The sequence below is a fragment of the Coregonus clupeaformis genome, chromosome 24 (genome assembly GCF_020615455.1).
Source record: "Coregonus clupeaformis isolate EN_2021a chromosome 24, ASM2061545v1, whole genome shotgun sequence".
NCBI lineage: Eukaryota > Metazoa > Chordata > Actinopteri > Salmoniformes > Salmonidae > Coregonus > Coregonus clupeaformis.
The window spans coordinates 54,155,489-54,179,156 of record NC_059215.1 but is presented as its reverse complement, the minus strand read 5'-3'; the positions used below and the strand labels follow the sequence as shown (position 1 = coordinate 54,179,156).

The 23,668-nt window shown below is 47.4% G+C and overlaps 1 protein-coding gene across 1 annotated transcript in view; it reads left to right on the top strand.

Annotated features, from left to right (window-relative positions):
- The window catches only part of cacnb3b (calcium channel, voltage-dependent, beta 3b), a 63,396-nt gene that overhangs the window by 29,121 nt on the left and 10,607 nt on the right, over nucleotides 1-23,668 (top strand). Inside the window, exons 2-9 of the mRNA XM_041845480.2 lie at nucleotides 18,276-18,395; nucleotides 19,690-19,812; nucleotides 20,438-20,559; nucleotides 20,823-20,872; nucleotides 21,304-21,323; nucleotides 21,982-22,062; nucleotides 23,234-23,292; nucleotides 23,507-23,607. Of these exons, the coding sequence (XP_041701414.1) occupies nucleotides 18,276-18,395; nucleotides 19,690-19,812; nucleotides 20,438-20,559; nucleotides 20,823-20,872; nucleotides 21,304-21,323; nucleotides 21,982-22,062; nucleotides 23,234-23,292; nucleotides 23,507-23,607 (676 nt within the window). The remainder of the gene's footprint in view (nucleotides 1-18,275; nucleotides 18,396-19,689; nucleotides 19,813-20,437; nucleotides 20,560-20,822; nucleotides 20,873-21,303; nucleotides 21,324-21,981; nucleotides 22,063-23,233; nucleotides 23,293-23,506; nucleotides 23,608-23,668) is intronic.

The window sequence follows — 23,668 nt, the reverse complement described above, 5'->3', positions numbered from 1 at the left end:
ACACCCTCCACTGCATCTCTATAGCTCCATGATGGCTCCATGATGCTGACTCATCCACTGCATCTCTATAGCTCCATGATGGCTCCATGATGCTGACTCATCCACTGCATCTCTATAGCTCCATGATGGCTCCATGATGCTGACTCATCCACTGCATCTCTATAGCTCCATGATGGCTCCATGATGCTGACTCATCCACTGCATCTCTATAGCTCTATGATGGCTCCATGATGCTGACTCATCCACTGCATCTCTATAGCTCCATGATGGCTCCATGATGCTGATTCATCCACTGCATCTCTATAGCTCCATGATAGCTCCATGATGCTGACTCATCCACTGCATCTCTATAGCTCCATGATGGCTCCATGATGCTGACTCATCCACTGCATCTCTATAGCTCCATGATGGCTCCATGATGCTGACTCATCCACTGCATCGCTATAGCTCCATGCATCACCTCTCTGTCAGGAGAATGGTGCAGCACTGGGCAGCCACACAGAACCCTGCCCTGCTCTCTGTCTCTATTGTGGGACTGCTACACAAGCCCGCCCTACCCTCCTGTCTGTGTCTCTGTCTCTGTAAGAGAGAGGATGCTGGAAGCTATAGAGTAGGACCAGGCTGTCGCTGTAGTAGAATTGTAAATTCAGCACTTTGCCGATGAAGGATGGTGAACCACCCAGCTAATTAGCAGAGCTATAAGGCAGATGTATCATGGCTGTTATGGATTATAGTCTTCTTCTCTCTATTGGTCATTACTATAGTATTGTTATTATGCTACATAACACCTAGCCTTATTTGTTATAGTTATGGAGGTTCTGTGCCTGATGAATGCAGTGGGCCAATCTGAAGTGACCCCTTATTCCATAGATAATGCCCCTTATTTCCTATATGGTGCACTACTTTTAGTGCACTACAGTACAGTATGAAAGGTATGCACTTCATGAGGAATAAGGTGTCATGTCAGGCTAAGCCACAGTTTTTCCCCCCAAGAATACCAACCACTCTCTGCTACTGGCGTTGCTTAGTCTGTAGAATAGATCCTTCATGATCACAGTTATCACATAGACAGTTATCACATAGAGATGTATCACATAGACAGTTATCACATAGAGAGTTATAACATAGACAGTAATCACATAGAGAGTCATCATATAGACAGTTATCACATAGAGTTATCACATAGACAGTTATCAAATAGACAGTTTCACATAGAGAGTTATCATATAGACAGTTTCACATAGAGAGTTATCACATAGAGAGTTATCACATAGAGTGTTATCATATAGAGAGTAATCACATAGAGTGTTATCACATAGAGTGTTATCACATAGAGTGTTATCACATAGAGAGTTATCACATAGAGAGTTATCACATAGAGTGTTATCACATAGAGTGTTATCACATAGAGTGTTATCACATAGAGAGTTATCACATAGAGTGTTATCACATAGAGAGTTATCATATAGAGTGTTATCACATAGAGTGTTATCACATAGAGAGTTATCACATAGAGTGTTATCACATAGAGTGTTATCATATAGAGTGTTATCATATAGAGAGTTATCACATAGAGTGTTATCATATAGAGAGTAATCACATAGAGTGTTATCACATAGAGTGTTATCACATAGAGAGTTATCACATAGAGAGTTATCACATAGAGTGTTATCACATAGAGTGTTATCACATAGAGTGTTATCACATAGAGTGTTATCACATAGAGAGTTATCATATAGAGTGTTATCACATAGAGTGTTATCACATAGAGAGTTATCACATAGAGTGTTATCACATAGAGTGTTATCATATAGAGTGTTATCATATAGAGAGTAATCACATAGAGATCATATTGAGTTATCATACAGAGATCATAGAGCATAATTATATAGAGGGGGATGTGTTGTAAACAGTGGGAATATGAGCAATGTAAAGGGTGGGGTTCTAAACACAGGGATGTAGCTCAGTTGGTAGAGCATGGTGTTTGCAACGCCAGGGTTGTGGGTTCGATTCCCACGGTGGGCCAGTATGGATATATATATTTTTTAATGTATGCACTCACTAACTGTAAGTCGCTCTGGATAAGAGTGTCTGCTAAATTATGTAATGTAATGTAATGTAAACGCAGTTACAAGCAGGATAAGATAAATATAGTCTCCCTCCCGCAGAGGACAGGGATGTATTAGAAATTAGTTATCTGTGTTCTAGAAGAGAGAGAAAATTGTAGGGAAGTACACTACAGTACAGTGGATAAGCAGTGTCTTGGTAACTGAAGAAGAAGAAGAAGAAGAAGAAGAAGAAGAAGAAGAAGAAGAAGAAGAAGAAGAAGAAGAAGAAGAAGAAGAAGAAGAAACATCTTCTTGCATAGGAACAAAAAAATTAAGAAAGAAAAGAAGGGACAAAGGGTGTTTGAAGTTGGAGAGAGAGAGACTGGAGCAGAACCAACCCGACCAGTGAGAGGGTGTGTGTTTGAAGTTGGAGAGAGAGAGACTGGAGCAGAACCAACCCGACCAGTGAGAGGGTGTGTGTTTGAAGTCGGAGAGAGAGAGACTGGAGCAGAACCAACCCGACCAGTGAGAGGGTGTGTGTTTGAAGTTGGAGAGAGAGAGACGGGAGCAGAACCAACCCGACCAGTGAGAGGGTGTGTGTTTGAAGTTGGAGAGAGAGAGACTGGAGCAGAACCAACCCGACCAGTGAGAGGGTGTGTGTTTGAAGTCGGAGAGAGAGAGACGGGAGCAGAACCAACCCGACCAGTGAGAGGGTGTGTGTTTGAAGTTGGAGAGAGAGAGACGGGAGCAGAACCAACCCGACCAGTGAGAGGGTGTGTGTTTGAAGTCGGAGAGAGAGAGACTGGAGCAGAACCAACCCGACCAGTGAGAGGGTGTGTGTTTGAAGTCGGAGAGAGAGAGACTGGAGCAGAACTAACCCGACCAGTGAGAGGGTGTGTGTTTGAAGTTGGAGAGAGAGAGACGGGGCAGAACCAACCCGACTAGTGAGAGGGTGTGTGTTTGAAGTTGGAGAGAGAGACGGGGAGCAGAACCAACCCGACCAGTGAGAGGGTGTGTGTTTGAAGTTGGAGAGAGAGAGACTGGAGCAGAACCAACCCGACCAGTGAGAGGGTGTGTGTTTGATGTTGGAGAGAGAGAGACGGGAGCAGAACCAACCCGACCAGTGAGAGGGTGTGTGTTTGATGTTGGAGAGAGAGAGACGGGAGCAGAACCAACCCGACCAGTGAGAGGGTGTGTGTTTGATGTTGGAGAGAGAGAGACGGGAGCAGAACCAACCCGACCAGTGAGAGGGTGTGTGTTTGAAGTTGGAGAGAGAGAGACTGGAGCAGAACCAACCCGACCAGTGAGAGGGTGTGTGTTTGAAGTTGGAGAGAGAGAGACTGCCTCTCTCTCTACCTGTAACTAACCACGGGCTCGAGGGCTGACTAGGGGCTGACCAGGGGCTGGGGGAGAGAGAAGGGGCTGAAGAGGGGGGCTGAGATGGATCAGTAGAAGCATGCCCGACTCGAGCGTTACAGGACTCATTGGTAATAAGGTATTGTGTTGCTCTCTGTTGCTCTCTCTGTCTCTCTCCCTCTGCCTTCTTCCGTGACTCAGTCTGTGTGTCTGTCTCAGCGTCAGTCCATCTGCGTGTCTTTCGATCTGCTCTCTGTCTCCCCAATCTGGTCCCTCACTTCTAATCTAATGCTCCAATGCGCTTCTCCTCCTCCCTCTGCTCTGGTACCTTTCCTTCTCTCCTCTCGTTTGTGCTCAATCCCTCCTCATGTTTTCAACGTGTTCTACCTACTACTGCAGAAAGTCTATTCTTGTTCTCTCCCTTTGTCAGCATCACCCCCTCCCTCTCTTCCTCCACCCTTTTGTCTCCCCTCCTCTTCCTCCTCGGACATACAGGAACATTCTGTCTTTCCGTCTCACCTGCCTGGACTTTGTTGCTCCACTTTGTACTTTGCATGTTGCTATCTTGTTTCAGATACTTGTGGTAAATACTGAGTTTGGAAATTATAAAAGGGTATCAATTCAGTTAAAAAATATATAGAATAGTACAACAATTGTGGCATGTCATGAGAGATGTTTATTTTGTTAATCATGTATAGCTTTTATGACCAGTTCATTTTCAAACTAAAACGTGTTATCTCAATCATAAAAAATTTGTGTTTAGAAAACAGAATGTGAGCGGCTGAATGGAAATAGGCCATGAGTCTTTCTGAACTGTTTTTGGGGGAAAGTAGTGTTATTATTATCTGTCATGCTGTTACTAAGAGAGGCTGTCTCACTGACTGACTGCAATGTGTATTCCGCCACCTGCAGGACAGCCTATGTTATTGCTACTGCATGTTTCTACCTCATGTTTTATTCTCTTTGGCCTCATGGTTTATTCTCTTTGGCCTCATGGTTTATTCTCTTTGGCCAAGAGAGTTGTTGCTTTGTGAAAGAGATGAGGCTTTATTCTGTGTGAGGGTGTTAGTTACACCCTTTCCACCGAGGGTTCTACATGGAACCCAAAATAGTTCTACCTGTACTGTCTCTACCCAAGGCCTCTCTCTCTCTCTCTCTCTCTCTCTCTCTCTCTCTCTCTCTCTCTCTCTCTCTCTCTCTCTCTCTCTCTCTCTCAATTCAATTTCAATTCAATTTCAATTTCAATTTAAGGGCTTTATTGGCATGGGAAACGTGTGTTAACATTGCCAAAGCAAGTGAAGTAGATAGTAAACAAAAGTGAAATAAACAATAAATATTAACAGTAAACATTACACTCAGAAGTTTCAAAAGAATAAAGACATTTCAAATGTCATATTATGTATATATATACAGTGTTGTAACAATGCTTACTTAGGGCACTCTTCTCCAAGTTCATCTCTCTGTAGGTGATGGCTTTGTTATGGAAGGTTTGCGAATCGCTTCCTTTTAAGTGGTTATAGAATTTAACGGCTCTTTTCTGGATTTTGATAATTAGCGGGTATTGGCCTAATTCTGCTCTGCATGCATTATTTGGTGTTTTATGTTGTACACGGAGGATGTTTTTGCAGAATTCTGCATGCAGAGTCTCAATTTGGTGTTTGTCCCATTTTGTGAATTCTTGGTTGGTGAGCGGACCCCAGACCTCAGAACCATAAAGGGCAATGGGTTCTATAACTGATTCAAGTATTTTTAGCCAGATCCTAATTGGTATGTCAAATTTTATGTTCCTTTTGATGGCATAGAAGGCCCTTCTTGCCTTGTCTCTCAGATCGTTCACAGCTTTGTGGAAGTTACCTGTGGCGCTGATGTTTAGGCCGAGGTATGTATAGTTTTTTGTTTGCTCTAGGGCAACGGTGTCTAGATGGAATTTGTATTTGTGGTCCTGGCAACTGGACCTTTTTTGGAACACCATTCTTTTTGTCTTACTGAGATTTACTGTCAGGGCCCAGGTCTGACAGAATCTGTGCAGAAGATCTAGGTGTTGCTGTAGGCCCTCCTTGGTTGGTGACAGAAGCACCAGATCATTAGCAAACAGAAGACATTTGACTTCAGATTCTAGTAGGGTGCGGCCGGGTGCTGCAGACTGTTCTAGTGCCCTCGCCAATTCATTGATATATATGTTGAAGAGGGTGGGGCTTAAACTGCATCCCTGTCTCACCCCACGGCCCTGTGGAAAGAAATGTGTGTGTTTTTTGCCAATTTTAACCGCACACTTGTTGTTTGTGTAAATTGATTTTATAATGTCGTATGTTTTTCCCCCAACCCCACTTTCCATCAATTTGTATAGCAGACCCTCATGCCAAATTGAGTCAAAAGCTTTTTTGAAATCAACAAAGCATGAGAAGACTTGGCCTTTGTTTTGGTTTGTTTGTTTGTCAATTAGGGTGTGCAGGGTGAATACGTGGTCTGTCGTACGGTAATTTGATAAAAAGCCAATTTGACATTTGCTCAGTACATTGTTTTCACTGAGGAAATGAACTAGTCTGCTGTTAATGATAATGTATTCCAAATATTGGCGAAGATGCCAGAGCTAAGGATGATGTTAAAGAGTTTAAGTATAGCTAATTGAAATTTGTGGTCTGTATATTTTATCATTTCATTGAGGATACCATCAACACCACAGGACTTTTTGGGTTGGAGGGTTTGTATTTTGTCCTGTAGTTCATTCAATGTAATTGGAGAATCCAGTGGGTTCTGGTAGTCTTTAATAGTTGATTCTAAGATTTGCATTTGATCATGTATTTTTTTTGCTGTTTGTTCACTGTTATAGGGCCAAAAAGATTGGAGAAGTGGTTTACCCATACATCTCCATTTTGGATAGATAGTTCTTCATGTTGTTGTTTGTTTAGTGTTTTCCGATTTTCCCAGAAGTGGTTAGAGTCTATGGATTCTTCAATTACATTGAGCTGATTTCTGACATGCTGTTCCTTCTTTTTCCGTAGTGTATTTCTGTATTGTTTTAGTGATTCACCATAGTGAAGGCGTAGGCTCAGGTTTTCTGGGTCTCTATGTTTTTGGTTGGATAGGTTTCTCAATTTCTTTCTTAGGTTTTTGCATTCTTCATCAAACCATTTATCACTGTTATTACTTTTCTTTGGTTTTCTGTTAGAGATTTTTAGATTTGATAGGGAAGCTGAGAGGTCAAATATACTGTTTAGGTTTTCTACTGCCAAGTTTACACCTTCACTATTACAGTGGAACGTTTTTGTCCAGGAAGTTGTCTAGAATGGATTGAATTTGTTGTTTCTAATTGTTTTTTGGTAGGTTTCAACACTACTTTCCTTCCATCTATAGCATTTCTTAATATTATTCAGTTCCTTTGGCTTTGATGCCTCATGATTGAGTATTGCTCTGTTCAAGTAGACTGTGATTTTGCTGTGGTCTGATAGGGGTGTCAGTGGGCTGACTGTGAACGCTCTGAGAGACTCTGGGTTGAGGTCAGTGATAAAGTAGTCTACAGTACTACTGCCAAGAGATGAGCTATAGGTGTACCTACCATAGGAGTCCCCTCGAAGCCTACCATTGACTATGTACATACCCAGTGTGCGACAGAGCTGCAGGAGTCGTGACCCATTTTTGTTGGTTATGTTGTCGTAGTTGTGCCTAGGGGGGCATATGGGGGGGGGAATGCTGTCACCTCCAGGTAGGTGTTTGTCCCCCTGTGTGCTGAGGGTGTCAGGTTCTTGTCCAGTTCTGGCATTTAGGTCGCCACAGACTACTACATGTCCCTGGGTCTGAAAATGATTGATTTCCCCCCTCCAGGATGGAGAAACTGTCTTCATTAAAGTATGGGGATTCTAGTGGGGGATATAGGTAGCACACAGGAGGACATTTTTCTCAGTTGAGATAATTTCCTTTTGAATTTCTAACCAAATGTAAAATGTTCCTGTTTTGATTAATTTAATAGAGTGAGTTAGGTCTGCTCTATACCAAATTAGCATACCCCCTGAGTCCCTTCCTGTTTCACACCTGGTAGTTTGGTGGATGGGACTACCAGCTCTCTGTAACCTAGAGGGCAACCAGTGGGTCCGTCTCCTCTATACCATGTTTCTTGTAGGATGACAATGTCTGTATTTCCGATTTCTTTGGTGAAGTCCAGATTCCTGCTCTTTAGGCCAAAGGCAGATGACCTCAGGCCTTGGATATTCCAGGATGAAATAGTGAAGGCTTTGTGTTCCATAAAGTGTCTAATGTTGTTGGTTGTGTGGTTTGGCCTCAGGCCAGTAATATGAGCAGAGCCTGCTGAGCATCTGGTACATGCCATTGGCTTGGGCTAGTGTAAGAGTGGGTGTTGGGCCTGTTTGCCTGCTCACGGCCTGGGCGTATGTGTGACTTTCATGTTGAGGCCCTCTTTGTGGGAGTGGGGGCTTGGGGTGGGTAGGAGGGGGCATAGGTCTGATCTGAGGGGGCCTAAATGGGGTGTGGGCATGGTTGATTTGTGGGGGAGTTAATTGGTGGGGGTGGGGGTGTAGATGTGGTTGATGGTGCTGTGGTCTGGATGTAGGTCCTCTCTGCGGGGGTCCTCTATGTGTAGGTCCTGGGGGGGGTCCCGCAGGTCTGGGAGAGTGTCTCGCTGGTCTGGGCGGGGTGTCTGTTGATCTGTTGCTCCTGTGTGAGGTGTTGAGTCTGCGGTTGAGGGCGATATCCTTTAGGGTCCGGGCGAAGGTGGGCACTGCTGCCTTGTATAGGTGGACCCGGTCATAAAGGCTGTTCACGTCCAGGGTGGAGTGGTGGGCCAGGTAGACATTTGGTTTTGATGCACAGTCACGGGAAATAGTTGCGTTTACCCGCTGTATGGTAGCAGGGTGGAAGTCTTTTCGTGGTAACAGGGTTGAGATAACCACTTGTGCGTTGGGGAAAGTAGAAGAAGCTTTTCTATCACTCCCTTGAGTGATGTGGCCACCCTTTCCTGCTGTGTTCTCAGGTCGTTTGTGCCTGTGTGTATTATTATGTGGCTGGGTGATCCTAGTCGGTCCTCAGACAGAAGGTCTAGGGCGCGCTGGGTGTTTGGACACCAGAGTTTAGACACTGTGTGTTTTGGAAAAAGTTTATTTTCTTGTATGTATTTCCCGTTTGAGTCCATAAGGAGTACAATCTGTGGCTTGTGTATGTCCTCAGTGGGTGTGGGGGGGTCGTCATGAGGGCTATCAGGGTGTCTGACTGGGGGGTTGCTCAGAGGGGTTGGGATCCCCTGGGCTTGGGGTTCTTCATTTGTTTGTCTGGGTGTGATGTCGAGGCTATGGTCAGGGTCTAGGGTGTACTGTTCTGCTGCGGTGTCGAGACTTTGGCCAGGATCTGAGGTGGGCTGTTCTGCTGGCTTCTCTGCGGGGGTGGCCAGCTCTCTAATGGGTTGTTCTATGTCACCCGTCATCGTTCTCACCTTCTCCTCCAGCACTCTGATCCTCTCCTCTAGTGCTCTGTTCTTTTTTAGAAAAAATTTAAATTTTTTTTTTTTTTTTTTTTTTTCATACGCCCTTTAATTAACACAAGTTACACCCGTCCTCCTTTATCTCTTCCGCCAACCCCCTGGAGCTCCATCTCCTGCTCCTGCTCTTTCTCCTGTTGATGTTGTCTCATCACAGTCCAGAGTGCAGACATGTCTCTCTCTACCTGCAGCTCTCCAGGTCTAGTTAAGGGGGTGTTGTGCTGGACTGTTGTCTGGGTCTGTGCTGACTGGAGTGTGTTCACCTGCTGTTCCAGCTCCACCTGCCTTACCTCCAGCTGGGTGAATGTATCCTTCATTTCAATGAGGGAGTAGTACTCTGTGCTGGGAAGTTGACTTTCTGCTTGGGGTTGCTCTGTGGGGTTATTTAATGAAGAGGTCTGGTCTGACCCGCTCGGGGTAGGGGTATCTTTCTCAAGGGAGAGCTTCTCCTGCTGAGCTATTTCTTTGATTAGGTGAAAGTCCAGCTGGAACTGTTTGGTGTTGCCTTGAACCAAAACGGTTCCAGATTTATAGAGATTAATATTAGACGACTCAGAGTCCTCGTTGTCCAGTATCCTGAGTTTCCACCCGTCGCAACTACCCCCCTCTTAACAGAGGGGGGTAGTGTGCTAGTATAGCACTGTGCCATGCCAGGGGATGGTCTGTGTGGAAGATAAGGTTGCTTATGTTCCCATTTTAATACAAATCAGCAAAAAGTGTCTAGTGCTTCCCCAAAAGAAGTTTCAATTTGTACTCTTTTCGTGTCTTGTCGTTTTTTACATTCAGAGGGTACTGTATTTTAATGACCTCTGAACAGTGGGGGGGTGCTTCTAAGGCCTCTCCATTTAGTTGGGGTAGACTGTACGACTCTCCTGCCATTGTTGGGCTCAAGGGCTTTGACACCTCTCACTTCACACGTCAGTGCTAATTGAAATTGTATCTCTTTGTACAAGCAAGCTTAAGCTTGGTAGCCTTAGCATTCAGTCCTTATAAAATAAAATATATCATTGTAATGTATTTTTCTTCTTGGTTTTTGAAAGTGAAAAATAGCTTCATACTAAACATTACTCACTCAGTTCCAGGTTGGATGGTGTTTGCAGGTTTCTGTTTGTTTGCCAGAGCATTTGCTGTATAGTTTGGGAATAGTAATCCTTGGTAGTAGAAAGCTTTCCAGGTAATTCCGTCCAAAATCAGGTTGTAGGTTTGAAGTTTTGGTTTGGAATGAAGGTTATGTTGTGGAGGGTAGCATCCTGTATATGTCCCTGCCAAAAAATCATACTTTATCTAACTCTAAATCTATATTTTTTGTTAAAAATGCAAGAGCAATGTCTTTGAGCTCTCTCTCTCTCTCTCTGTCTCTCTATTTCTCTCTGTCGCTCTCTCTCTCTTTCAAATCCAAATTCAAGCTGCTTTATTGGCATGAAAAACATTGTGTCAATATTGCCAAAGCAATAAAATAAAATAATGGAGAATAATATATCAAATGATAGTAAATAATAATAAAGATTAATAATAGAAATAACAACAATAAAATGGTAACAGTCGATAGTAGAAATAGAAAAATATAATAAATAATAGGGTCAATAAAAGGCTATACATGGAAAATTTACATGTTACTATTATTACTACTAAAACGAATGCTACCACCACTATTATTAACACTAATACTACAACTATCCCTACTACTACCATTACCACTAGTAGCACTTCTACTTCTAATATCTCTACCTACTAAAACTATAACTAACCTAGAACTGTCATCATCACCATTACATCCGTACTACAACTCCCATCATCATTACTACTACTACTACCACCACTATCACTACCATCATTAAACTACTACCCGTTACCATCACCCCTACTGCCCGTACCACTACTATTTGGAATAATAATAATAATACTATTTGTCCCTCAGGCTATGGCAAATGCATATTTGTCTGCAAGAAGTGCCGTTGCTCTCTCTCTCTCTCTCTCTCTCTCTCTCTCTCTCTCTCTCTCTCTCTCTCACTCTCACACACAACACAGTGGCCCAAGCTTTGGATAATTGTTCAAATCTGAAAATGATCTAATTAAACTAGAGTCAGAGTGTTCGACAATAAAGAGTTATCTGCAAAGCGAACCACAGGTTTTGTACTGCTAAGATTCACAGAGCAGAGAAGTGAAAATGTGAATATTCTAAGACACCAAGGTCAAGCCCCCCAGATAGCATATGAACACGACATAAGCCATGACATTTTGTTTTAGAATAACAGGACATTTGCTTTAAAGCTGCTAAATTGATTAAACATGATTGATTGTGTAGAAGTATAGTTGGTCTCTAGCATTATATTGATTACATTCTTCTTTTCTTCAAGAGCCATATCTCTATCTAGTGCTCAGTGTGCTCCTTTTGCACGAGAATGGATATGGTTAGTGGATAAGGGTCTCTTATAAGAATCCAATTTACAGTATGTGATGTCAAGTGTGTTGGTTACTGTGTTTTTCTGCATACATATCCATGTCTCTTCTACGCAGAACCGCATCTGCCTATACGCATACTACTTTTTTTTTTAAGGAACTCAGTCGGGATCTCAACTTACTGTTGAAAGTTAGAAAAGTGTAATACACAAGTTGCAATTTCGAAATTTGGTACTGCATCAGCCATCATCAGTTGTACACAGTCATTGACAGTCACTCAATTATCCTGTGTCAGCTGACATGATTTAGATTGTTAAGTAAGGTAGCCTATCGTCAAATTACTGACCGGGCCCAGGGGCCCTCACCTCCAGGAGGCCCATTACTGACCGGGCCCAGGGCCCCTCACCTCCAGGAGGCCCATTACTGACCGGGCCCAGGGGCCCTCACCTCCAGGAGGCCCATTACTGACCGGGCCCAGGGCCCCTCACCTCCAGGAGGCCCATTACTGACCGGGCCCAGGGGCCCTCACCTCCAGGAGGCCCATTACTGACCGGGCCCAGGGCCCCTCACCTCCAGGAGGCCCCATTGATTTTGGGTTAGTGATATCTGGCACTAAAATGTTTTGCCAGTGAGGTGGAGGGGGGTGCAACCAAATCTCACTTAGGGCCCACAAAAGGCAAGAGGCGCTTCTGTCTATGGATATCAATAATTCATTAACTAAGCCTACAGGATGGCGTATAGACGGAGGGCATTTAGTGTATTAATCACTCCCATCCGCAACACTACTAATCATTATTATAAGGCATTATAAAGGCTCATAGATTATTATAACAAGTTATAAAGCATTAACATACAATTATAGATGATATGTTAAAACACGGTCTATTATGTATTGTTCCCATCTGCAGCACTACTAACCAAACGGAACTTTCTTGTTAATTCTGTTTTGTCTCTTCCTGTTGTAGAAGTATCTTTAGACCCAAGCCCCTCCGGCACGCTTTGATATTTAAATGATATCCACACTGGTCTCTGGATCGCTGGTTCCAGCCTGGTGTGTTTAGGGCAAGTGGAGAAGGGGGGGAGGGGGGGAAAGAAGGTAGGAGGGGGGGAAGAAAGGTGAAAAAAGCTGTTCTCTGGATCGAGACTGACGAAATGTTTTGGAAGAGGAGAAAGGGAGAGAGGGGTGGAGAGAGAGAAGGCTGCTGCCTGCCGCTGTGCCGTTGTTACTGAGCTATATTTGGAGCTATATTTGGCAGGGGTGTGTGGGTGTGTATCAGTCTGGCATGTGAGGAGTCAGTCTTCCTGTGGTGTGTATGGGCCAGCTGGGACTGAGAGGAGATGGGGGATTGGAGGACGGTGACGGTGAGTGTACAGCACGTTGGGTTTCAGACCTACTGAGGCGGGGCCGAGGGGGAGATGTATTTTCACCCATGACAGGTTTAGCTGACAGTGAGCCGATACGATGAGGGAATCAGTGTCTTCTACTATAGATGTGATGCTCTTCCCTTTACCAGGTTTCTTTCAGAAAGTGTTGAGGTATTTGAATGGCTTAACTTGATACCTACCCTGGTTATCCAGTTCATGTCTCCAAAGTTATGGCTGGGATAAGAAAAACAGTACTTTATTAATCCCCCAAAGGGGAAATGTTATTACACCAGCCAATAAAAAAATAAAAAAATAAAAACACAATAAAACGGAACAACGGACACACCATCTATGCACCATCACACCATCACACCATCTATGCACCATCTAAGAGCAGCACATTGTGTGGTGACTGACTGTTGGTGGGCGATATGAACCTGATAATACTGTTTAGATGGGAAGATAAAGCATGTAGTGGTGGTGACAGTATCTGTCGCAACAGAATCTACAGTAGACTCACTGTATATGCTGCAAGGTTTGCTTTGGTTCAGTTCAGTAAATGAACAGAGGAACATTAGTAGATGTACTGTATGTTGTTGCAGTGTTCACCTCACACACACGCTCCCCGGACACGACTGCTTTGGAAAGCACTACAGGAACTGAACATGAACTGGAACTGCCAGTCCTAGCTACGCAGGTCACATGGGGCCAGGGCCAGGCCAGACAGGTCACATGGGGCCAGGGCCAGGCCAGACAGGTCACATGGGGCCAGGGCCAGGGCAAGGCCAGACAGGTCACATGGGTGCAGGGCCATACAGGTCACATGGGTGCAGGGCCAGGGCCAGGGCCAGGTCAGACAGGACACATGGGGCCAAGGCCAGGCCAGACAGGTCACATGGGTCCAGGGCCAGGGCCAGGTCAGACAGGACACATGGGGCCAAGGCCAGGCCAGACAGGTCACATGGGTCCAGGGCCAGGGCCAGGTCAGACAGGACACATGGGGCCAAGGCCAGGCCAGACAGGTCACATGGGGCCAGGGCCAGGGCCAGGTCAGACAGGACACATGGGGCCAAGGCCAGGCCAGACAGGTCACATGGGTCCAGGGCCATACAGGTCACATGGGTCCAGGGCCAGGTCAGACAGGTCACATGGGGCCAGGGCCAGGGCCAGGTCAGACAGGACACATGGGGCCAAGGCCAGGCCAGACAGGTCACATGGGTCCAGGGCCATACAGGTCACATGGGTCCAGGGCCAGGTCAGGTCAGACAGGTCACATATGGCCAGGGCCAGGTCAGACAGGTCACATGGGGCCAGGGCCAGGGCCAGGTCAGACAGGTTACATGGGTCCAGGGCCAGGTCAGGTCAGACAGGTCACATGGGGCCAGGGCCAGGGCCAGGTCAGACAGGTCACATATGGCCAGGGCCAGGTCAGACAGGTCACATGGGGCCAGGGCCAGGTCAGACAGGTCACATGGGGCCAGGGCCAGACAGGTCACATGGGGCCAGGGCCAGGGCCAGGTCAGACAGGTCACATGGGGCCAGGGCCAGACAGGTCACATGGGGCCAGGGCCAGGTCAGACAGGTCACATGGGGCCAGGGCCAGGGCCAGGTCAGACAGGTCACATGGGGCCAGGCCAGACAGGTCACATGGGTCCAGGGCCAGGTCAGGTCAGACAGGTCACATGGGTCCAGGGCCAGGTCAGGTCAGACAGGTCACATGGGGCCAGGGACAGGGCCAGGTCAGACAGGTCACATATGGCCAGGGCCAGGTCAGACAGGTCACATGGGGCCAGGGCCAGGGCCAGGTCAGACAGGTTACATGGGTCCAGGGCCAGGTCAGGTCAGACAGGTCACATGGGGCCAGGGCCAGGGCCAGGTCAGACAGGTCACATATGGCCAGGGCCAGGTCAGACAGGTCACATGGGGCCAGGGCCAGGTCAGACAGGTCACATGGGGCCAGGGCCAGACAGGTCACATGGGGCCAGGGCCAGGTCAGACAGGTCACATGGGGCCAGGGCCAGGGCCAGGTCAGACAGGTCACATGGGGCCAGGCCAGACAGGTCACATGGGTCCAGGGCCAGGTCAGACAGGTCACATGGGTCCAGGGCCAGGTCAGGTCAGACAGGTCACATGGGTCCAGGGCCAGGTCAGGTCAGACAGGTCACATGGGGCCAGGGCCAGGTCACATGGGTCCAGGGCCAGGGCCAGGTGAGACAGGTCACATGGGTCCAGGGCCAGGTCAGGTCAGACAGGTCACATGGGTCCAGGGCCAGGTCAGGTCAGACAGGTCACATGGGGCCAGGGCCAGGTCAGGTCAGACAGGTCACATGGGGCCAGGGCCAGGTCAGACAGGTCAAATGGGGCCAGGGCCAGGGCCAGGTCAGACAGGTCACATGGGGCCAGGGCCAGGGCCAGGTCAGACAGGTCACATGGGGCCAGGGCCAGGGCCAGGTCAAACAGGTCACATGGGGCCAGGCCAGACAGGTCACATGGGTCCAGGGCCAGGGCCAGGTCAGACAGGTCACATGGAGCCAGGGCCAGGGCCAGGTCAGACAGGTCACATGGGGCCAGGGCCAGGGCCAGGTCAGACAGGTTACATGGGTCCAGGGCCAGGTCAGGTCAGACAGGTCACATGGGGCCAGGGCCAGGGCCAGGTCAGACAGGTCACATATGGCCAGGGCCAGGTCAGACAGGTCACATGGGGCCAGGGCCAGGTCAGACAGGTCACATGGGGCCAGGGCCAGACAGGTCACATGGGGCCAGGGCCAGGTCAGACAGGTCACATGGGGCCAGGGCCAGGGCCAGGTCAGACAGGTCACATGGGGCCAGGCCAGACAGGTCACATGGGTCCAGGGGCCAGGTCAGACAGGTCACATGGGTCCAGGGCCAGGTCAGGTCAGACAGGTCACATGGGTCCAGGGCCAGGTCAGGTCAGACAGGTCACATGGGGCCAGGGCCAGGTCACATGGGTCCAGGGCCAGGGCCAGGTCAGACAGGTCACATGGGTCCAGGGCCAGGTCAGGTCAGACAGGTCACATGGGTCCAGGGCCAGGTCAGGTCAGACAGGTCACATGGGGCCAGGGCCAGGTCAGGTCAGACAGGTCACATGGGGCCAGGGCCAGGTCAGACAGGTCAAATGGGGCCAGGGCCAGGGCCAGGTCAGACAGGTCACATGGGGCCAGGGCCAGGGCCAGGTCAGACAGGTCACATGGGGCCAGGGCCAGGGCCAGGTCAGACAGGTCACATGGGGCCAGGCCAGACAGGTCACATGGGTCCAGGGCCAGGGCCAGGTCAGACAGGTCACATGGAGCCAGGGCCAGGTCAGGTCAGACAGGTCACATGGGTCCAGGGCCAGGTCAGGTCAGACAGGTCACATGGGGCCAGGGCCAGGTCAGACAGGTCACATGGGGCCAGGGCCAGGTCCAGGTCAGACAGGTCACATGGGGCCAGGGCCAGGGCCAGGTCAGACAGGTCACATGGGGCCAGGGCCAGGTAAGACAGGTCACATGGGGCCAGGGCCAGGGCCAGGCCAGACAGGTCACATGGGGCCAGGGCCAGGGCCAGGTCAGACAGGTCACATGGGGCCAGGGCCAGGTCAGACAGGTCACATGGGGCCAGGGCCAGGTAAGACAGGTCACATGGGGCCAGGGCCAGGGCCAGGCCAGACAGGTCACATGGGGCCAGGGCCAGGGCCAGGTCAGACAGGTCACATGGGGCCAGGGCCAGGTCAGACAGGTCAGACAGGGTCTCAACTCAGGTACTGGAGCAGGTAGGTCACATAAATGCCATCTGAAGTGATGCAATGGGTGACTTTGAGAGCTTGGATTTGGCCGCAGTAGGTGTATTTACAGTGGGGGGAAAAAGTATTTAGTCAGCCACCAATTGTGCAAGTTCTCCCACTTAAAAAGATGAGAGAGGCCTGTAATTTTCATCATAGGTACACGTCAACTATGACAGACAAAATGAGAAAAGAAAATCCAGAAAATCACATTGTAGGATTTTTAATGAATTTATTTGCAAATTATGGTGGAAAATAAGTATTTGGTCAATAACAAAAGTTTCTCAATACTTTGTTATATACCCTTTGTTGGCAATGACACAGGTCAAACGTTTTCTGTAAGTCTTCACAAGGTTTTCATACACTGTTGCTGGTATTTTGGCCCATTCCTCCATGCAGATCTCCTCTAGAGCAGTGATGTTTTGGGGCTGTCGCTGGGCAACACGGACTTTCAACTCCCTCCAAAGATGTTCTATGGGGTTGAGATTTGGAGACTGGCTAGGCCACTCCAGGACCTTGAAATGCTTCTTACGAAGCCACTCCTTCGTTGCCCGGGCGGTGTGTTTGGGATCATTGTCATGCTGAAAGACCCAGCGTTTCATCTTCAATGCCCTTGCTGATGGAAGGAGGTTTTCACTCAAAATCTCACGATACATGGCCCCATTCATTATTTCCTTTACACGGATCAGTCGTCCTGGTCCCTTTGCAGAAAAACAGCCCCAAAGCATGATGTTTCCACCCCCATGCTTCACAGTAGGTATGGTGTTCTTTGGATGCAACTCAGCATTCTTTGTCCTCCAAAACGACGAGTTGAGTTTTTACCGAAAAGTTATATTTTGGTTTCATCTGACCATATGACATTCTCCTAATCCTCTTCTGGATCATCCAAATGCACTCTAGCAAACTTCAGACGGGCCTGGACATGTACTGGCTTAAGCAGGGGGACACGTCTGGCACTGCAGGATTTGAGTCCCTGGCGGTGTAGTGTGTTACTGATGGTAGGCTTTGTTACTTTGGTCCCAGCTCTCTGCAGGTCATTCACTAGGTCCCCCTGTGTGGTTCTGGGATTTTTGCTCACCGTTCTTGTGATCATTTTGACCTCACGGGGTGAGATCTTGCGTGGAGCCCCAGATCGAGGGAGATTATCAGTGGTCTTGTATGTCTTCCATTTCCTAATAATTGCTCCCACAGTTGATTTCTTCAAACCAAGCTGCTTACCTATTGCAGATTCAGTCTTCCCAGCCTGGTGCAGGTCTACAATTTTGTTTCTGGTGTCCTTTGACAGCTCTTTGGTCTTGGCCATAGTGGAGTTTGGAGTGTGACTGTTTGAGGTTGTGGACAGGTGTCTTTTATACTGATAACAAGTTCAAACAGGTGCCATTAATACAGGTAACGAGTGGAGGACAGAGGAGCCTCTTAAAGAAGAAGTTACAGGTCTTTGAGAGCCAGAAATCTTACTTGTTTGTAGGTGACCAAATACTTATTTTCCACCATAATTTGCAAACAAATTCATAAAAAATCCTACAATGTGATTTTCTGGATTTTTTTTCCTCAATTTGTCTGTCATAGTTGACGTGTACCTATGATGAAAATTACAGGCCTCTCTCATCTTTTTAAGTGGGAGAACTTGCACAATTGGTGGCTGACTAAATACTTTTTTCCCCCACTGTAGATCAAGTAGCAAGTTATTTTGACTGATATCATATTTTTTGATGATTTGAAAACATGGAGTCTTTGCAGATTTTCTTTGTAAACCTGCTGTTCTCTCTCTCTCTCTCTCTCTCTCTCTCTCTCTCTCTCTCACTCTCTCTCTCCCTCTCTCTCTCTCGCTCTCTCTCTCTAGGGTTCAGCTGATTCCTACACTAGTAGACCCTCAGATTCCGACGTGTCCCTGGAGGACGACCCAGAGGCGTCTCGGCTTGAAGCCGAGCGCCAGGCCCAACTGCAGTTGGAGAGAGCCAAGGTAGCTAACCCGGCTTCAAACCCCTAATCAGTTGGAGAGAGCCAAGGTAGGTAACCCAGCTTCAGACCCCTAGTCAGTTGGAGAGAGCCAAGGTAGCTCACCCGGCTTCAAACCCCTAGTCAGTTGGAGAGAGCCAAGGTAGGTCCGCTTCCTAATCAGTTGGAGAGAGCCAAGGTAGCTAACCCGGCTTCAAACCCTAGTCAGTTGGAGAGAGCCAAGGTAGGTAACCCGGCTTCAAACCCCTAGTCAGTTGGAAGAGCTAGGTAACCCGGCTTCAAACCCCTAGTCAGCTGGAGAGAGCCAAGGTAGGTAACCCGGCTTCAAACCCCTAGTCAGTTGGAGAGAGCCAAGGTAGGTAACCCGGCTTCAAACCCCTAGTCAGTTGGAGAGAGCCAAGGTAGGTAACCCGGCTTCAGACCCCTAGTCAGTTGGAGAGAGCCAATGCGATAGAAATTGAAAGGCAGTGTTCCTGCGTTGGCGGAGACTGCAATCACGGTAAACGCTACATATCTCAGCACAATCGGAAATTACATTTACATTTAAATCGCGCTACAGTGCTGATCTTCAGCACTACGAATTTAATCGAGCCCTTAGTCAGGAATAAGTCTGGTTTGAAGTCGAATGCCAGTCCCAACTGCAGCTGAGAGAGAGAGCCAAGGAAGGCAACCTCTCCTTTACCCGCTAGTCAGCCCTAGTTAATAGTGTCAGTAGTTTAGTTAGTTAATTAGCTGGAAGCCAAGCGCCAGGCCAAACTGCAGCTGGAGAGAGCCAAGGTAAGAGTTCAACTTTAGTCAGTAGTTTAGGTATACAGGTGTTTAATCAGACCAAACTGCAGATGGAGAGAGTTAAGGTGAGCAACACTTCCTCTCTTCTCCCCTGCAACTATTCCTCGGGTCGTACAGATGTAGGATCTTAATTTGAGCCAGTTTACTACAGCAGGAAAATAATCCTGCAGCAACAGGAAATGTGGATTATTATGTGGATTATAATGAATGTTGGACATTTTAAAGTAGAAATTACTAACTTTAGAATCCTTTTAAACTACAAGTTTGCATTTCCTGCTGCGCCGAACAATTCTCCGCAACAAAAGAGTGATCAAATTAAGATCCTAAATCTGTATATGTGAACGTGTTCTCAGGCAACTTACCTGGTAAAATAAAGGTTGAATAGAAACAATTAAGCAGTGTTTAGTCAGGTCCAGAGAGCCAAGGAGAGACCCCCATATGATGAGATATTGTCAGGTCACAGCATCCATTCGTAAACACTGTTTTATGTCTCTCTCTGTCCTCCCCAGTCGAAACCGGTAGCATTTGCAGTGAAGACCAACGTGAGTTACTGTGGGGCTCTAGATGCAGACTGTCCTGTCCAAGGTGCTGCTATCAACTTTGAAACCAAAGATTTTCTACACATAAAAGAGGTGAGGGGAGTTCAGTAGGCATCATTATCAATGATCACTATCACATCATCACCTGGTCTCCCGAGTGGCGCAGTGGTCTAAGGCACTGCATCACAGTGCTAGCTGTGCCACTAGAGATCCTGGTTCGAATCCAGGCTCTGTCGTAGCCGGCCGCGACCGGGAGACCCATGGGGCGGCGCGCAATTGGTCCAGGGTAGGGGAGGGAATGGCCGGCAGGGATGTAGCTCAGTTGATAGAGCATGGCGTTTGCAACGCCAGGGTTGTGGGTTTGATTCCCACAGGGGGTATGAAAAAAATAATGTATGCACTAACTGTAAGTCGCTCTGGATAAGAGCGTCTGCTAAATGACTTAAATGTAATCACTATTGCCACTATCACATTTCTTTAGTTGTTACTGGATAAGAGCGTCTGCTAAATGACGTAAATGTTGCAGTTATCTTAAACAGTAGCTATTGTATCCCAGTCCTTACACATTCACAATATGTATGGCCATGACTACCACAGGCATCTCTATCACGGCGGTTACTAAGAATCTGCCACATTAACCACTGCTGCCATATTGTTGAAACAGCGGTGACAGCAGTTTCATTTTGACCTGACTGGCGTCCATTTTGGCCCTTTGCAGAAATACAGCAATGACTGGTGGATCGGTCGGCTGGTGAAGGAAGGGGCAGACATAACCTTCATCCCCAGCCCGGTGAAACTGGAGGCCATGCGGATCAAACAGGAACAGAAACAGGCCCAGAGGTCAGGGTTCACCCTCTCTCATATATCCCCCTGCTACATCCAAAGTCTCTTTCTCAGTAGTCTTTCCTCTTTTCCTTGTGTCCTCTTCTCCAATCCTCTCCCTGCCTTCTTCTCAAAACTTCAACAAGGACTTGTAAAATATTCCTTGAATATCATAAGGAAGCAAGAGGAGGATTCAAGGAGATGATTCAAGGAGAGGTAAGGTACTTGTACAGTCCTTGAATCCTGGTCTTCCTCATCGGCACCATGTTGTTGTCCTACAGGAAAGCAGGGAACTCATCGTCCGGCTGGAGATCCACACCACCTACTGCAGGTGAGTGACTGCTGTTGGGTGATTGACCTACCCCTTCTCCCTCATACCAGAATCAATTGCTTTTCATTATGTAGCAAAGCATGTTTATTCATTATCAATCAATCAATCGCATTTCTTTTATAGAGCCCTTTTTACATCAGCAGTTGTCACGAAGTGCTTTACAGATACCCAGCATAAAATCCCAAGCAATTAACCAAATGCACAGTATCCAGAGTTGAGGTCAACTCCATTTCAATTGAGTCAATTCAGGAAGGATGCTGAAAATCTGATTCCAACCCTGACAGTGTTGTTGCATTTTACTGGATGAATACGAAAGGGTCTGGAAGGTTGCTACAGGATATCCTGTCTTCAGACACTACACCATCTGCTCTCCATAGATAGACTTCCATATTAGCTTTCATGCTAAATCTGTTTTTTCTTGTTTTTACAAGCCAAGCAGAAGCAAAAGCAGGTATGTTGGAAATGCAGATTATTCTACTTTGTATCAGAGCTAGAATGAAGAACGGATGTGTAATAAAATACTCTCTACTCCAATCTGTTTTGCTCTTATTTGATGACACTGGTAGATTCTAATCTCTGATGACTGGAGGGTTATGCTTAGGGCCCAGAGTTATCCCTGACCACATGATCTGACCAGGGCCTTAGTAAAAACTCAGGGTTCTAGTTATGCTCTAAAGTGTGTGTTGGCCCGTTCCAAGTGCAGTGTGTGTTGGCCCGTTCCAAGTGCAGTGTGTGTTGGCCCGTTCCAAGTCCAGTGTGTGTTGGCCCGTTCCAAGTGCAGTGTGTGTTGGCCCGTTCCAAGTGCAGTGTGTGTTGGCCCGTTCCAAGTCCAGTGTGTGTTGGCCAAGTCCAGTGTGTGTTGGCCCGTTCCAAGTCCAGTGTGTGTTGGCCCGTTCCAAGTCCAGTGTGTGTTGGCCCGTTCCAAGTCCAGTGTGTGTTGGCCCGTTCCAAGTGCAGTGTGTGTTGGCCCGTTCCAAGTGCAGTGTGTGTTGGCCCATTCCAAGTGCAGTGTGTGTTGGCCCGTTCCAAGTGCAGTGTGTGTTGGCCCGTTCCAAGTCCAGTGTGTGTTGGCCCGTTCCAAGTCCAGTGTGTGTGTGTCTCCCCTGCAGACAGAACATCTCCCACCCTATGATGTTGTTCCTTCAATGAGACCAGTGGTGTTGGTGGGGCCCTCACTGAAAGGCTATGAGGTGAGAGGCTGGTCGATACGCGCACACAAGTACGCATGCTGCACACACACACACACACCCTTTCCTTAGCCCATTAAACTTGGGCCAACCCCATAGACTTACTATTATCAAATGACACTACATTATGATACAGTGAGAATGAGTCATGTGCTGCCCACTCACAATCCCAGCCTGATGTACATGCATCATTTATAGAATAGATGATGTGTAGGTTATGTCAGGGATGCTTCAACATTTTCTCTCTGCCGCTCTCTCTCTCTCTCTCTGCCTCTCTGCCACCCTCTCTCTCTCTCTCTCTCTCTCTCTCTCTCTCTCTCTCTCTCTCTCTCAGCGCTCTCTCTCAGCTCCCTCTCTCTCACTCTCTCAGCTCTCTCACTGTCTCTCAGCTCTCTATCTCTCACTCTCTCAGCTCTCTATCTCTCACTCTCTCAGCTCTCTCTCTCTCTCTCTCAGCTCTCTCGCTCTCTCTCAGCTCTCTCTCTCTCGCTCAGCTCTCTCCTTCTCTCTCACTATCTCATCTCTCTATCTCTCTCAGCTCTCTCTCGCTCACTCTCTCAGCTCTCTCTCACTCTCTCTCTCTCTCTCTAAGCTCTCTCTCTCAGCTCTCTCTCTACTCTCACTCTCTCAGCTCTCTCTCTCTCGCTCTCTCTCTCTAAGCTCTCTCTCTCTCAGCTCTCTCTCGCTCTCTCTCTGTCTCAGAGACAGCAGGAGAGCAGAAGCAGGAGGAGTGCTTGGTTGTATCCACAGCCAGTCAGACTAACAACTCTCTCTAAGCTCCACAGCCAATCAGACTAACAACTCTCTCTAAGCTCCACAGCCAATCAGACTAACATCTCTCTCTAAGCTCCACAGCCAGTCAGACTAACATGTCTTCAGATGGAAAGGAAGGAACACTCAGATCCATGTTGTGTACTTCCTATTGGTCACATAAACAGGCCACACACAAAGTTCTGTCCTAATTTAATACAGCAAATACCGATTTGTGTTCCGTGACTTTCTAAGTATTTCAGAGAGGGCGAAAGAGGGGGAGAAAGGGGGAGATAGAGAGAGGAGAAGAGAGAGAGGGGGGCAGGGAGACAGGGAAAGAGAGACAGAGAGAGAGAGAGAGAGAGAGAGGCAGATTCAAGGTCTCTGTTCCTAACCAATCATTATCCTCCCCTCTGTCTCCCAGGTAACAGACATGATGCAGAAGGCCCTGTTTGACTTCCTGAAACACAGGTTTGATGGAAGGTGGGTACAGCCAGAACCAGTATGGAATAAGTGTTACAACTGTTTTGTAAAAATCATTTATGATTTTGAATGCAGTGTATCTGCTTGTGTGGCTGGAATTGTATTTTTAAATTGTCAAATAAAATTGAATCTATCCATCCATCCATCCATCCATCCATCCATCCATCCATCCATCCATCCATCCATCCATCCATCCATCCATCTATGTTTTCAGAATCTCTATCACGCGGGTGACTGCTGATCTGTCTTTGGCCAAAAGGTCTGTATTGAACAAGAAGGCCATCATGGAGAGGTCTAACACACGCTCCAGTCTTGGTAAGTAGAGGAGGACTTGTCCTGCATCCCTCATCAGCTTTAATGTTGACATTGTTTAGTT